Source organism: Globicephala melas, chromosome 15 (assembly GCF_963455315.2).
Source record: "Globicephala melas chromosome 15, mGloMel1.2, whole genome shotgun sequence".
Taxonomy (NCBI): domain Eukaryota; kingdom Metazoa; phylum Chordata; class Mammalia; order Artiodactyla; family Delphinidae; genus Globicephala; species Globicephala melas.
Genome location: NC_083328.1, coordinates 6,213,629 through 6,229,853, shown reverse-complemented (window position 1 = coordinate 6,229,853; position 16,225 = coordinate 6,213,629). Strand labels below are relative to the sequence as shown.

General features: G+C 45.8%; 2 protein-coding genes across 5 annotated transcripts in view; both read right to left on the bottom strand.

Annotated features, from left to right (window-relative positions):
• Positions 1-16,225, bottom strand: part of TMEM225B (transmembrane protein 225B) — a 44,610-nt gene that overhangs the window by 12,914 nt on the left and 15,471 nt on the right. Inside the window, exon 1 of one of the 4 annotated variants that reach the window (XM_070043612.1) lies at positions 15,680-15,990. The exons of 1 other annotated variant lie outside the window; for it this stretch is intronic. The gene's annotated coding sequence lies outside the window, so the exon portion shown is untranslated. Of the gene's footprint in view, positions 1-63; positions 3,958-6,214; positions 6,337-15,679; positions 15,991-16,225 lie in introns of those variants that run through there. 2 more of the 4 variants (XM_060284833.2, XM_060284832.2) reach the window with 2 other exon arrangements.
• On the bottom strand, positions 6,238-16,221 carry LOC115846857 (zinc finger protein 883-like). The gene is made up of 3 exons (XM_030846091.3): positions 16,081-16,221; positions 15,680-15,841; positions 6,238-7,169 (listed from the first exon to the last, which is right to left on the bottom strand). The coding sequence occupies exons 2-3, from the start codon at positions 15,753-15,755 to the stop codon at positions 6,238-6,240; spliced, it is 1,008 nt and encodes a 335-aa protein (XP_030701951.2). The 5' UTR covers positions 15,756-15,841; positions 16,081-16,221.

Genomic DNA, 16,225 nt, shown 5'->3' with positions numbered 1-16,225 from the left:
TTGCCCTGCGCATGCGTTCTGATCGCCTTCAGCCCCCCACCCCCCTCCGCCCCTGGCCCTCACATTCCTCCGCTCTTCTCTGCCCTCGCGTCTTAAGGCTGACTGCACCTCTCACCACGTGGGCTGGTTTTAAACTTTTAAACTTAGGCTCTTCCAAGACAGGCACTCTGGCTCCTGGCCCTGGGGGTGGGGCTGGGGGGCCGGTTCGAGTGGCAAGAGCGGCCACACTTGGAGCCGGATAAGTCACCAGCCCCCCCTTGCTTTGAGTCTACGCCCACCAAGGAAACGCATTTGTAACTCCTAAGATTTTAAAAAGCCAGGACCATGTCTGCCACCTCCTCACACCTCTTCGCTAGGGCCAGCACATATTCAAAGACAACAGGAAGGGATGAGAGCTGATGAACCACTAATTTATTGAATCACCTATCATGGGAGAGGCATAGCAAAGCCCCTTTTACTAGTCAGGATTCTATCTGTCCTAAGGTTCAGCCCCAGATTTGTAAGCGCTCAGGCAAGACAGGGTCTTTATTGGCTTAGCTGGGGCAGGGCAGAGTACAGCTGGGGAGGCCTGGAGCCAGGCCAGGGAGACCCCCTCTGCCCTGATCTCAGACAGATGGTTTTGATCCCCTCCACCCCATAGGCTATCATCCTCCAGGCGGCAGGGGACACAGTCAACTTCCAGACTCACATCCTCACATTTAGCCACCTGAGGGAAAAAGAATACCTTCTTCACCCTATTCCCACCCCTACTTGGTTGGAAATCTCCCAGGGAAGCATTCTGATTGGCTCAGCTCTGGTCAAAAGCTCATTCCACTCTGGCCAAAGAAGATGACTCAGCTGTGCCCCACAGAGGCCAGGCAGGTAGGATCATCTAAGAAGCCGGCGATCTGGACCACTCATCTGGAGCAGCATACAAACTTTCTAAAAGGAAGTGAACATCTTTAGAACACCTTTCTAAAAGATGTTCTCAGAAGAAGGGAGAAGTTATGGCAGACCGTGACAGCATCGTCATACTTTCTTACACATCAAATCCAAATCATGGGCATTATTATACCCAGGCTGCAGATGAAAAAACTGAGTTTCAGGTTAAGAACATGCCCAAACTATCACGTGGATGGTTGCTAAAGGATCATGGATGATTACTAAAAACATTAGGCTATAAAGGAACAGATTCTTCACATGGTGCTGGAGTTTATCGTCCTCACAAATTACTAACTGCAAAAGGAAAACATATCTTTACATAGGAGAAATCTAGCAGTCACTACCTTAAACAAGTGAACAAACAGCACTACTTGGGGTGGAATAATCTGACATCGTGTGCCTCTTGAGGTGATAGCAGTATGAAGGAGACATCACCTGTGAGGTATTCACCGGTGTGTGTCATCAAGCCTCTAAACCTCTTTTCAGTTAAGAGAAAATACAGGGGGGCGAGAAGGAAGCTAAATACCACCGGAGTAAAACAAGGAAATCAATTTTGTAGAAAATTATAAAGGATAACTCTTCTTGACTCCTCCAAAAGTCACTGTCATTAAAAAAAAAAAAAGTGGAACTATTCTAGATTAAAAGAAACTAAAGAGATATAAAGCCAAATGTAATGTGACCCTTGATTTTTTTTTCTGATTTGAAATAATCTAACTATAAAACACATTCTTGGGGCAACTAGGGAAAATCTAAATACAGAGTCCATTTTAGATGGTATTATGGAATTAAATTATTTTTCTTAGGTATGTTAATATTGTTGCGATTATGTAGGAGAATGACCTTACTCTTAGGAGACACATGCCATAGTATTTAGGGTGAAGGTTATATCTGAGCTTACTTTCAAATAATTCAGAAAAAAAGCATATAGATAGAAAGCTAATATGGAAAAATGTTAATACTGTCCATCTAAGTGGAGGATATATAGGGTGTTCATTATTCTATTCTTTCAAGTTTTCTGTATATAAATCAGACAAAAAAATCAGAAAAAATAAAAAGAGACCTTGTCTAAGAACACAAACAGTTGGAAACTGAACCCGGGTTTATCACTCAGCCACTCAACACAAGTGCTTTCTCTAATGACAGAGGCCAGGATAGGTGAACATGGTCCCTGCCCTCATTGAGCTTGCAGCAAGCGCAGAAGACAGGCAACTGAATAAATCATTTTTTTAAAGTGTGCTCGGTGCACAAAAAGTATAGCATGCTACGGCAATTGCAGAGCGCGAATAATTCAGTCCAAAGGAAGACCTGCCAAGAAGGCCCTTCTAGACAGAATCTTACTCCCAAAAAGGGATTGCAATGTGCAAAGACTTTTACCTGCTCTACAGCAAGAAACACTGTACATTATACTTTGCACACATGCTCCTTTGTGCACAAACAGAACAAAAGTCTGACTTACCTTTGTGATGGATGTTTTCTACTCCGTTCTAGTTCTGCCTACTTTTTCCTTTTACCCTTTTCTACTCTCAACTCATTACAATAAATTAATGTTAAGACCCCCTAGTGGCTCTTTACCTACATTTGAAAAATACTGTGTTCAAGGACCCAGTGAATTTCAGAATGACTGGGAGAAGGGGAGGCCACAGAGGGCTGGAGAAGTCAGTGGGCAGAGCTGGGATTTGAAGGTCTTGTTGATTTCATTCTGAGGGCCATGACGGGCCTTTGGTGGGATTAAAGCAGTCCATGTGGGTGCCACTGCCAAAATTCAACTTCCTCCTCCTCCTGTCTCCCTGAGAAATGAACTATTTCCTGCCATATCAATAAACAAAGGATGTCACAGTTGTCAACGACTGCAGCCCTCCAACGTGAGCTGAGGAAACTCAGGGCTGAAAAGAACACCTGCCACCTAGCAGCCATCAGACTGCGGCCACTCCCTGTGGTGAACCCTGAGGAAACCCAGGATGTGTCAGGCTACTGGCCCCAGATAACTGAGGTGCACAGCAAATGAATGATTTCAGTGAGCCAAGACTCTTGCATCTTCCCATACATAGAAAAGCGCTAAATTCCTTGAGATATCTGGTTTTCTTTAACAATAATCTGGAGCAATTTCTCAGAGTTATCTGAAACGCTGTCCCCCCGGGGCTGCAGTCCTTATTTTGCCCCAAATAAAACTTAACTCGCAGCTCTCACGTTGTACTTTTTTTTTTTTTAAGTCAAGATCCCCATTGCCCAAAGACTCCTACCCCTTCAACCAGAGCATAGGAAATGCCTCTCACCCAGGGGGCCCAAGGCTGTGTTCAAAGTATGGCTTGGGACTGCCAGACCAGCCCCTCCCAGGACTGAATATTTTAGAAAGTGTGTATAAGCTTAGGTCATAGTCTCCTCTGGAAGCATTTTCATGTTTTCCCGGGTCTAGGGTAGGGGGACAGGCAAGGGAAGAGGGAACTGTCTGCTGGAAAAGTAGGTAGAGAGCCCATGAGCTGGGGCTGGAGTCTTCAGTTCTGACTCCCCCAGGCTCTGTGCTTTCCTTGGTCCCAAGCTCCAAAGGGAAAATCCAAAGTTACCCAAACCAGAGCTTTACTGCACAGGACAGAACCAGAACCCGGCAATGAGCAGGCCCTGAGGGCGCCCACCCAATAGCTGGCTCCACCCCCAGCACAACAGTCCCTCCCACCGCTCCTTCCACCTGGCCTGGGACACCCAGTCTGTCTCCTCTCACACAGGCCCCGGAGTCTCTCCATACTCCCAGCCCAGCCCTCTTGCCAGCCCTCAGTGCCTAAGCCACCAGATCCTGTGTGATCTCTTTGTGTCCTCTTAGCACCTGTGAAGCATTGATAACTTACTTCTACTGTATAGATTTTCAACCTTGGCTGCACATTAGAATTACTTGGGAGCTTACAAAACACCAAAGTCCAGGCCATACCCCATACCAATTGTACACAACCTCAGAGACTGAGGCTCCAGTGCTTTGAAAGCTCTCCAGGTGATTCCAGTAGGCAACCCAAGCTAAGAATCTCTGCTCTACTGGGTCCTGCTGCAGCTAGGAGCCATTGGCGGGGGGGGGGGGGGGGGGAATGAGGTCACGATGGGTTCGGGTGATCCACCCTCCTGGTTTGCAGAGGACTGAGCATTTTACTGGATGTGGGATGTCCGATGTTAAGGCTGGGGAAGTCCTGGCAAACTGGTATGAGCTGGTCACCCTCGTGTTCACCTGAGCTCTAACGGCTTGATGAACTACTCTGTCCACTAGTAATATTTGTGCCTAAAGAACCAGAGCCCTACTTGAGTGCTTTTGATACTGCTAGGCAAACTCTTTTCTCCCCTCTCCTGGCCTCCAGGGACACCTCCGCTCTTGCAGCCTGGCACATGACCCCACACACTTACCTTGTCCTGGGGTGCCCTTCTCGGCCAGTCAGAATCCGACCTGGCCTTCAGACCCCACTCATCAAGCCCTGCCTTATTCCAGAAGCTTCTCAGACCCCATAGAAGGAAAGGGCCCTTTCTGTAGTATAAGGGGTGGAAGGGACTCGAAGAGGGTTACATGCCAGATGGAGTAAGTGGGCCCACTGGCTGAGGGCTCAGACCTGGCCTCACAGAGTCTACTCAGGGTGTCCAGATGGCAAGGTGACCCTTGTGTAGTGCGATAATCACCTACAGGAACAGGGGAGGAAGGTGGGGGAGTGCAGAGAAGCGTGGAGACAAACAGGAAGACTTTGGCTTCCAGTAAACAGATTCACTCCACAGCCACTGAACACCTGTGTGCATAGCACCAGACCAGGCAGGGAAAGGTATACAAGACAGAGGCAACTTTCAATTTCAAGAGTCTACAACGTAAGTATAGTTTTCACCGATATTTTAGGTAATCACTAATCCAGACTAACAGGAGGAAAAATAATCTGATTTTTTGTAATCAAAACATAAACGTTTACAACAAAGTAGATATTTCTCTCAGATGCCTAGAATAAATCTAAAATATACTGCCTACTAGAGGTACTTTGGGAATCTTCTTTAATTATTAAAATATTCATGATAAATTGGTGCTCAAATTTTTGATTTTTAAAAATTTTATCAGTCGATCATGTATCACACTATTCAACTACTTTGCAAACTTTTCCCTCGATAATTACACGGTAGTGAAGCTCTGCCTCAGGTTATGATGGAAGTTTTGTTATAAAGGAGTCTGAACAATAGCTTTCCTGATAGGAAATCTTGAAGCTTATTATTGAGGTTCTTTTTTAAAAACAGCCAGAAGCTAACCATTTCTCTCTACCTAAACTTGAAATAAATGTGTACTTCTCATAGGATAGTAAGCATGTGTCTGACTAGGATTCAATCAGAGAAGGAAAACCACGGCCCAGTAAAGGCAAAAAAGAATCCTGGGGAAGGTACACTAGTTTCATGTCCAGTGCCAGTGAGGTGAGTCAGCAGATCAGTGACATGTGTGAGCTACAAAATTACTGCTGCTTCTGTTCTGCCCTCCAGCTCTCCCAAGAATCTCCCTTGTAGACCACACAAACTGAAAAATACAAGAAAGGGAAATCTGACAAATGCACTTCAGCCTACCAGAGTTGACACGTAACAAAGCCCATGACATGTTATACTGAGAAATTACTGGGCTTAGAAAATTTGCCCATTTATTAAAAGCATCTATGAAATATAAAACAAAAAGAGATTCAGTAGTCTGCAGGACATTGAGGAGGGAAAATGCTGGTCCAAGAAGACCCAAGAGCCACTTCCATGTATAGTTACAACCAACAGGACAGATGAGATACAAGGAAAGCTATTGGATTCAAAGGTCACACTGCAGCTTTCCTGATCTATGAGTCTGAATCCAGAATGCCCTGATTCTTTCTTCCCTGGAATGGACCTAACCCATTCCATTTCTGGCAGAAGATTATGGAGATGTGAAAAAAAACCATAGGATCTCCCTCTGATGTAGATCCTCAAAATCAAATAAAAAGTAGTGCTAACTTAAGCTTCCACTTTAGTCATTCCTTCTGTAGTGTCAGATGACGCCCCTTTCGTGCCCCTCTCTGACACATAGCAAGGCTCTCCCCATACCCATCATTCCCCCAAAGCAAACTGGCTAATGCTGAGTAAGGCGGGAACTCTGTCTAAAGGTACTTATGCACTGAACACATCCATGAGATCTGTCCACTATGTGGATTTTCAGGTCTTGGTAAGAGTTGAGCTAGGACTGAAGGCCGTCTGCACTCACTACAGCCAAAGGTTTTCTCCCCAGCACGAGTTCTCTGATGTTCGCTAAGAGCTGAACTCCAAACAAAGGCTTTACCACCTTCACTTCATTCACAGTTTCTCTCATGAATGGATTCCCAGGTGATCAATAAGGTATGAACTGTACTTGAAGGTTTTCCCACATTCTTTACATTCAGAAGGTTTTACCCCACTGTGAGTCTTCTGGTGCTGAATAAGGTGGGAGTTCCGACTAAAGGCCTTCCCGCATTCACTACACTCATAGGGTCTTTCTCCAGTGTGAATTCTATGATGTTTGATAAGGAGTGAACTCCTACTGAAAGATTTTCCACACTCATTACAGTCATAAGGAGTCTCCCCTGTATGGACTCTCTGATGTTCGATGAGGTGTGAGTTACGACTGTAAGCTTTCCCACAGTCGCAGCATTCGTATGGTCTCTCTCTGGTGTGAACTCGCCTATGTTCTGTTAGATTTGAGCTCTGGCTGAAGGCCTTCCCACATTCGGTACATTCATAGGGCTTCTCCATAGTGTGGATTCTCTGATGTCGAAGGAGACTTGAGCTCCGACCGAAAGCTTTTCCGCACTCATTACACAGGTAAGGCATCTCCCCCGTGTGGATGATCTGATGCTGGATGAGGTGTGAGCTGCGCCGGAAGACCTTCCCACACTCACCGCATTCGTAGGGTTTCTCCTCGGTGTGGATCCTTTGATGCTGAATGAGATTTGAACTATGGCCAAAGGCTTTTCCACATTCATGACACTCATAAGGCTTCTCCTGTGTGTGGATTTTTTCGTGCTGAATACGGTATGTGTTCCGTCTGAATAGCTTGCCACAAGTGTTGCACATTTGAGATTTCTCTTCCATAAGAATGTGTGGCTGTCGGATAAAGTCTGAGATAGGACCAAAATTCTGTCCATACCCATAGGGTCCCGCATGTTTGTTTCGTTCACATTCCTCTCCTTCATGTGGCTGTGTCCCTACTTCAAGAGTTTTCTGCTTTATAATTAATTGATCCTCAGTCCAGGTCTCACCATCTGATGGAAAATACAAAAAAAGTATATGTAACAATAAAAACTCCCTGTGGGAAACAGGATGATCAAAGTATTCCAGGGTATCTGGTTCAAAAAAGTACGAAAAATGGCCTCACAATAGGAGGAAAAGATGGATACAAGCTGGGCAGATTTGGAGAAAGTGGTGGGGAAACTAAAGTGAGGATTTATATATGAAGTCCCTGACCAGACAGATATACTGGAATTAGCAGAATAGGAAAGCAGAGTTTGAGGGAAGTGGGATTATCTCAGAACACAGGAAGAGTGATGCTGGGGGCTCTGTGTGGGGAGGGGCAGGGCCTGAGCGGATAAATAAAAGAACCTCACACAGAGGTTCTGTCCACACGGTACCCTGGTCACATGCGTTGTCACTGTGGTAACAGGGAAGGCTCCCTTCCTGTAATCACACACCAGCACCTTCCTCACTCCTGTTGAGAGCCTCTCTCTACACACAGATGCTCACATGCTCATTCATGAGCATGACATACTCGGACCTTAGATGCAACTTTTAGAAATGGTACAAACTGGGAGGATTTGCAAGAGGAAGGGAGGGGAGAATAGGGGGAAAAGTTGTTTAAAATATGAAGCACGGGGTAGTGAGAAATACTTCCAAATCTATTTCAACTCTAAGAGAACATACAAAAACCAATTCTGGGGACTTCCCCGACAGTCCAGTGGTTAAGACTCTACCTTCCAACGCAGGGGGCACAGGTTCAATCCATGGTCAGAGAACTAAGACCCAAGATCCCACATGCCACGCGGTGCGGCCAAAAATTTAAAAACAAACAAACAAAAAATTCTGCACCCTAGCTGTATCTAAGGGAGACCTTAGAAAAACATCTCCTGTTTACTATAATACATTTCTCCTCTTAAGTTTTACTTATTAAATATGGCTTACTAAAGTGTAGTGATATTACAGAAAGAAGGCCCTCTGCTTTGGGGGATCTTTCTGGAAGAAGGGGGTGCTGAGGAATATCCAATGTAGTATCATTTCCATCAGCAGTGAAAGTCTAAAACATATGCAACCCTGATTTTAGTAGGGAATGGTCACTGTCTTTAAGGAATTTAAGAAGTATCTGGTCTCACAGAGCCATATTTACACTTGTTCTCCACCTCCAGACATGCCCTCATCTTCTGTACATTCAATTTGGATACTGGTTTTCTTACAAATTTTTTTGTGATGAGAACTTTTAAGATCTACTCTCTAAGCAACTTTCAAATATACTACATGGTGTTATTAACTATAGCTGTACCTTACATCCCTGGAACTTATTCACCTTATAACTGTAAGTTTGTACTTTTGGACCCCCTTCATCCAGTTCTTCCACTCCCCACCCCCCGCCTCTGGCAACCACCAATCTGTTCTCTGTTATCTATGAGTTTGGATTTTTCAGATTTCACATACAAGTCAGGTCATACAGTGTTTGTCCTTCTCTGACTTATTTCACTTAGCATAATGTCCTTGAAGTCCAACCGTGCTGTTGCGATGGCAGGAATTTCGTGTTTTTTATGGCTGGATAATGTTCCATTGTGTGTACAGATAGCACATTTTCATCCATTCATCCGTCGATGGACACTTACGTTGTTTCCATGTCTTGGCTATTGTAAGTAATGCTGCAATGAACCTGTGGGTGCAGATATCTTTTCGAGAGAATGGTTTATTTTCCTTTGAATAAATACCCAGAAGTGCTGGATCACACAGTAGTTCCATTTATAATTTTTTGAGGAACTCCATACCATTTTCCATAATGGCTGCACCAATATACATTCCCACCAACAATGCATGAGGGTTCCCTTTTCTCCACATCCTCATCAACACTTTTTATTTCTTATTTTTTCGATGTTATTCTACCAGGTGTGAATGGATTGCTGGTTTAATGTTTTTACGTCCCCTTGCACGTGTGTTTACCTTACTTGTCAGACAGATTGCAAGCTCCTGAGGAGCAGGGACTAGGGTTTCTTCTCTACCGCCCTGACCTGGCCCCCATCTGTCTTTCCAGCCTCATTCTGATCTTCTCCCTACACAAAGCCTCTTTACTATCTGTTGAACCACTCTACTCATAATATGTGAAGGCTGGGATGTTGTAGAGGATGTGCCTTTTATTTGGCCCACTGCCCGAAATTTGACAGCCTGCGCAACGTAGTCGAGGATGTCAATCTCACTGCTCTCAGGCCCTGTTCAATATCACCTTCTCCATGAAGGTGAAGGTGATCCTTTTCCTACGGCTCTTGAAATACTCATCTTTAAGTCATGTAACAGTCAGTACGTTTTATTGATCACTAACAACATGCCAGGTATAGTTCCAGACTCTGAGATACGTCAGTAAGCAAAACACAAAAATCCTCAAAGACCTTTCATTTTACTAAGGGAGATGGATAGTAAACTATGTCAATTACATACTGTTAAAAGGTCATAAAAGTGTTATAGAGGAAAAAAGCAAGGAACAAGGATTAGACTGCCAGGGGGCAGTGGGCAAAAGGGTTGCAATTTTAAATATCACAGTCAAAGGAGGACTAAGAAAATGACATTTAAGCCAAGACTTGAAGGAGATAAGGATATGTGGGAAAGAGCATTACACATAGAAGAAATAGCAAGTGCGAGACCCTGGGTGTTCAAAGATGCAAGTATGACTGGAGCAGAATGAGCAAGGGGGAGAGGAGTAAGAACTGAGATCAGAGACATAGAAGGGGGATCAGAGAACACAGGACCCTGTAGGCTACAGGTCTGTAAGAGGTTTATTTCAGAGTGAGATGGGGAGCCACTGGAGCGTTCTGACCAGAGGAAGACAAGAGCTGACACTTTACCAGGATCACACTGGCTGCCATGCTGGGTAGAGGCTGGAGGGAGGTAACTGCAGAGGCAGGACAACCAACCAGGCTGCTGCGATAATCCAGGGGAGAAATGATGGCGACCTGAACCAAGACGGTGGCAGAGGAGGTAGTAAGAAGCACTTGGATTCTGGAAAGAAACGTTGACAGTCGCATGGACAGGATTACTGGCTGACGGATATGGATATGAGAGAAACCAAAGTTTCTCTCTGGGTTGTGTAGCAGGAGGGATGATGTTCCCATCTACTGGGACGGGGGATATTCGTAGACCAGCTAGAGCATCTCCAATAATCGAAAAAGACATTTCCACACGATGGCTCTCATACCAGTTTCTTGAGATCAACCTATCCCAAACCTGCACATACACTTCTGGTGTGTGAGTACTTGGTACGATAGCCTTGCAACTCTCCTGTAACTTTAACATTTTTCAAAATAAAAGGGAGGGTGGTGCGGTAAATAATGACCAGTGACTCTCTTCTCTGTCCCCATATCCACTCAGTAAACAAAAGTACTATTGCTTCTATCTACAACGTAGCAATACTCTTTTTCCCCTGCCTTCCTGTTATCACTGCTAATATCCTAAAGTCAGATCCTAATCACCTCTCACACTAAACAAACTAGAATCTCTTCCTTGATTTGCAATGCTCATCTGCTAGCCTCCTGTTAAGCAAAGCTCACATACTTCAATTTCTGCCAAACAAATCTAAATTCTTTGGCGTGGCATTCATTTTCCACACTCGTGCTCCGCTCTGCCTTTAGTCTCATCCTCTATCAATCTACTCTATGCTCCAGTTACTCTGAAATGTTTCCTGAACATTTAGCTCCCCACGCAATTCCTTCTCCGCTCGACCTTCTTCCTCCACCTGGATCAGCCTCCCTTCCAACTTCACCAATCAAAATCCTATCCACCCTGCAAGAACCCAGATCAAAGGCAGCCTCCTTCCCCAAACTTAACCCTGCTCCAAACCCCGGCTGGAAGTGATTGTTCCTTTGAATCTCTAAAGCATACAGTTCCTGCCCTCTCCTCATGGCATTTAACCACATCGACTTTGGGCCTCTCCTTAGAAATATGTTTAGTTTTTTGTATGTGTGTATTCCCTTCAATTTATTTTGAAAGTACCTCTAGAATAAGAGGTGTCTTCCATTTCTTTTCCTCCAACCCAGTACTATGTAAAGAACTCTGCACACATTAGGTGCTTTAAAATGCTCCTGATTATTTCCTAGCAATCCATTGTAAGGAAGTTCTACTCCATCAAGAGAAGAATCTATGAATCATGGAGGGCCCCACGTTGACCATTCATAGTCTTCAGGACTGAAACTCAAATAGAATTCAGAGAGGTATATCTCCTCATGGGTTTGAGCCACTTATATAAGAAATATCAAAAACTTGGATCCAAACTCTGATGGACGGCAGGACCCTCTGGAATACCTCTGCAGACAGTGGCCAGTCTGAGACAGAGCTAGAGAAGCCCAAGAAGAGAGCAGTTGCCCTGTGGAATAATAGGCTCATCAAATGTATCCCTGTGGGGCTTCCCTGGTAGCTCAGTGGTTGAGAGTCCACCGCCGATGCAGGGGACACGGGTTCGTGCCCTGGTCCGGGAAGATCCCACATGCCGCAGAGCGGCTAGGCCCCTGAGCCATGGCCGCCGAGCCTGCGCGTCCGGAGCCTGTGCTCTGCAACAGGAGAGGCCACAACAGTGAGAGGCCCGCGCACCGCAAAAAGAAAAAAAACAAAAAATGTGTCCCTGTGGATGAAGGTTTAAAGAAACATTTCTAGACTGATTTGCTTCTAATTTAAAGGGAGGGGGAAATCTACACAGTTCTTCAAGCAGCTTAACTACAAAGCTGTGTGATCCCAAGTACATTTACTTCTAACAGCAGAAGAAATGAGCAACGCTTCCTGTACTGGGTCAAACAGAGCCCTCACCCCAAATTTATGTATACCTCAGAATGTGACCTTATTTGGAAATAGGGTCCTTGCAGAGGTAATTAGTTAAGATGAGATCATAATGGATTAGGGTGCACCCTAAATCCAGTGACTGGAATCTTTATTAAGAGAAAGGAGAGGAAGATTCAGACACAGAAACACATGGGAAAGAAGGCCATGTGACAATGGAGGCAAGATTGCAGCGATACAGCTACAAGCCAAGGAATGCGGAGGATGGCTGGAAGCCACCAGAAGCTACGAGCAGTCAGAGAAGGACTCTTCCCTAGAGCCTTCAGAGCAAGCCTGGCCCTCTTGGATTTCTAGCTTCCAGACCTATGAGAAAATACAGTTGTTTTAAGCCATGCAGTTGCAGTAATTTGTCATAGCAGTCGTAGGAAACTAATATACTTCCTGTTTGATTTAATCACTCAACAAACATATGTACCACGCTGACTATGTGCAAGATTCTGGTAAAGAGATTATAATGCTGTTTCAAAGCACAGTTAGGAATGACAACCCCTCCCTAGGTGAACTGCGGACGACATCCTCAAAGAATGACGTTAAGCTGCATCTTGAACTATGATCGGGATCAACAAGGTAAAGAGAACTGTAGGCAAAAGCAACAGCATATGTTAAGGCTCAGAAACATAAAAGGGAATACTAAGTTTAAGGTGCAGTGATAAAAAATTCAGTGAGATGTATGCTCCATGTGGGCAGGAAGTAGGACATAGAGCAGAAAAAATAAGAGTAGAGCCAGATAATGAAAAGACAAAAAAACAATAATAAAGTCACTCTGAACAATTTTTTTTGAAAAACATAATGAAGAGACATATACGCCACACTCAGGATTTGAGACTTTATTCTATAGGCAGAGAATAATATGGGCAGCTGAGAGTGGGGGAAATTACCAACAGCACAGGGATGTGTCAATACTCCAAGGAAATAAAATGGGCCTAAAATGAGGAGGTGGTGGTGACAGGCAACAGTCAGGCCTTTCTGAAGAAAAACTGACAGGATTTGGTGGCCAAATGAATACAGAGGGAAGGAGAATGTAGAGGATGATCCAAGTTTTCTGGTTTGGGAAAAGCACCTACTAAAATTAGTCAAGGGAGTCACTGGAAGGTAGGGAGGTGGGGGATGGCAGAAAAGAATGAGTCCAGAAGTACACTTACAGATGTCTGGTTCAGCACAGAGTGCAACCTGAAGTCTCAGAAGGGGACAGGATCACCCACGAGGGTGAAAGAGAAGAGGGCTGAGAACTGCTTTGGGGAAAATCAGTGTTTAAGAAATGGGTGGAGGGAATTCCCTGGCGGTTCAGTGGTTAGGACTCTGCGCTTTCACTGCAGTGGCCCGGGTTCAATCCCTGGTCAGGGAACTGAGATCCCGCAAAGCACATGGTGCAGCGAAGAAGGGAGGGAGGGAGGGAGGGAGGGAGGAAGGAAGGAAGGAAGGAAGGAAGGAAGGAAGGAAGGAAGGAAGGAAGGAAGGAAGGGAGCAGAGAAACAGGAATGGGAAAGACCCTGAGAAGGCAAGTGGCAGGACCAGGAGAAAACGGTGCTTCCAAAACCAAAGAACAAGAGTTTCAAGGAACAGTGATCACATCAACAGAAATACTAAAGGGTCAAAAAAAATTAGGGATGGGACTTCCCTGGTGGCGCAGTGGTTAAGAATCCGCCTGCCAATGCAGGGGGACACGGGTTCGAGCCGTGGTCCAGGAAGATCCCACATGCCGCGGAGCAACTAAGCCTGTGCACCACAACTACTGAACCTGTGCTCTAGAGCCCGCGAGCCACAACTACTGAGCCAGCACGCCATGACTACTGAAGCCCACACACCCTAGAGCATGCACGCCGCAACTACTGAGCCCATGCACTGCAACTACTGAAGGCCGCGCGCTCTGGGGCCCGTGTGCCGCAACTACTGAGCCCGCAGGCCTTGAGCCCGTGCTCCACAACAAGAGAAGCCACCACAATGAGAAGCCCACGCACTGCAAAAAAGAGTAGCCCCTGGTCACCGCAACTAGAGAGAAAAGCCCACAGGCAGCAATGAAGACCCAACGCAGACCAAAAAAAAAAATTTTTAATTAAAAAAATATATTAAAATTAAAATTAGGGATAAAAAAAAATATGTCCAGTGGATTCATTAGTTAAGCCACTGGCAACCTGGATATAATCACTTTCGATGCAGCAGAAGCAGTGCCCTGCACCAAGTGAATGGCAGTTACAAAATTAACAGCAACTGGTGAAGACTTTTAAGAGGTACGATAGCAAAGGGAACAAAGGTGATTACACCCAACTTCCCTCTATTACTTAGTCAACCACCAAGTCCTACAGGTTTCCACATCTCTAGCATGTGTTTGTTTCCTTCCTGGCAGCCACCAGTCTGCTTCAGAAACCTGATGGAGGAGGCTGCCCTGCACTGAGCTTTCAAGCATGGGACACTGGGATGTGTGGGGTTTGGGTAGGCAGAGAATGTAGGAGACAGCGACGCAAAAAAAGGACACAAAGGCACAATGGTGGATAGTGCAAAGTGTTTTCAGCATTACCTTGTGCAGACACACGAGTCTTGCAGCGTCTGTCTGGGGGAACACTGAGATAAAGACTTTAAAGTTGGGTTGAAACCCCACTGCAGAGGACCCTGAATGCCAGGTTACAGAGAATGAACTGAATGCAGTGGGCACTGTGAACTAACACAAATAAATATTTTAGGATGGCAACTAAGGCACTTGGCCTTAGAAAGACTAGCAGTGAGGAGCCTGTGATAAGGGCCTATCCCCTCTTACCTAAACTCTGATTCTTTTCTTACTCTAAATTCTTTCAAGGCCAAATATATGATTTTCTAAGGCCTCCTGGGCCAATACCCAGTTGATAGGTGAACGTCCACATTGTTTATTGCCCTGTAGTCTCTCACAGATAACTATTCCAACTCAACTCTAAGCTGGTGTGTGGTGGGGGGGGGGCAACAGAGGTACGTTTTCTTTCAACTTAGTCTCAGCACCTTATAATAATAACTCAATAGAATATCTGAGTTAAAAATCAGCCTAAAACAGAATTAGAAAGCTAAATATGTGAAAGAAAAATCCTCCAAACCTTAGCCATCTCAAAATCTATGATGTGGATTATCTAAGCCTTTGTCCCTCAACTAAATAATCCAAATCCACCTTTTTTTAAAGGCCAAGCATATACGAGATAATGGTGGGATGGTAGATTGAAATTTAAATGTTGATGTTTACAGTTTAACCTCATTTTCCATCAGCAGGTGTCTGGCCTGTCTACTGTACTCCACAGGCAAGGTACCCTCTCGAAGTTTACATCCTGGGTGGAAAATGTATCTTCCCTAATGAAGAAAGGCAGGTTCGGGGGAGAAGCCCACTCTTTTCCTGGTACTTGGGGTATAGGACACACTTGGCTGGGTTCATTCATTCTTTTATTCACACAACGTTTACTGAGCCTCTCAAAGGACAAGCAAGTTAACACGTGCTGGAATAACAGATCCTCAAAACTTAGTGCTATGGACAGTGCTGCTGCAGGTCTGCAGGTCTGTCTGCTCCACACATGAAGAGAGGAAACATTAGTGATAGGCTTTATTTACATGTAATAGAGTTTTAGATTAAAAAAAAAATCAGTGTCTTGCACCAGGGTAATTCTAAGCGCACGGTTAATCGTGTCCATCTGATCTGAGGCCGCGGTGGGAAGGACAAAGTTTAGACAAAGAAAGCAGCTAGGTCAGCTCTCCTCACCCTTGCTCTTTCGAGGCTCCTGCTCGAGGGACGGACACGGGGACTCCGGGGACGTCTGCTCAGGCAGCTTCTCCATGGGCCGGGTCCAGTCCCCGGTGCCGCTCCAAGGCCAGGATCTTCTCTAAAAGGTCTTCAGAACCCGACCCAAGGAACGGGCAGTCACTTCAGGACAGAGAGCGAGAAGAGGACAGATGTAGGGAAAGCTGCCCGTGCCGTAGGTGCCGCTTCCTGAGAGGTTCCCGGCCTGGGGGCGGTCGGGGAAGCCTCGTCTTCCCTGCAGGCAGACTGAACCCCGCCGCGGGGAGCGCCCGGCCGGCCGGCAGCGCGCCCCACCCCGACCCCACAGGATCCCCGCTGCCCGACCCTCTCCCGCCGCCCCAGCGGCGAACAGCAACACTCACTCGCTCAGCCGGCCGCACGTTCCGGCGGCGTCGGCGACCTCGGCCTCCAGGGGGACTAGAAACGCCTGCTCCTCGGCGCGCACTTCCGGGGCCCGTCTAGGCAGCTCGGAGGTCTAATCTCGATCGCGGGTTCCCTAGGGGCCGC

Excerpts from the sequence above, each read along its gene's own strand:
- LOC115846857 (XM_030846091.3), bottom strand. The coding sequence starts at position 15,755 with ATGGAGAAGCTGCCTGAGCAGACGTCCCCGGAGTCCCCGTGTCCGTCC. Across the intron at positions 7,170-15,679 it reads GGAGCCTCGAAAGAGCAAGG|ATGGTGAGACCTGGACTGAG; the intron begins GTGAGGAGAGCT and ends ATTTTCCATCAG.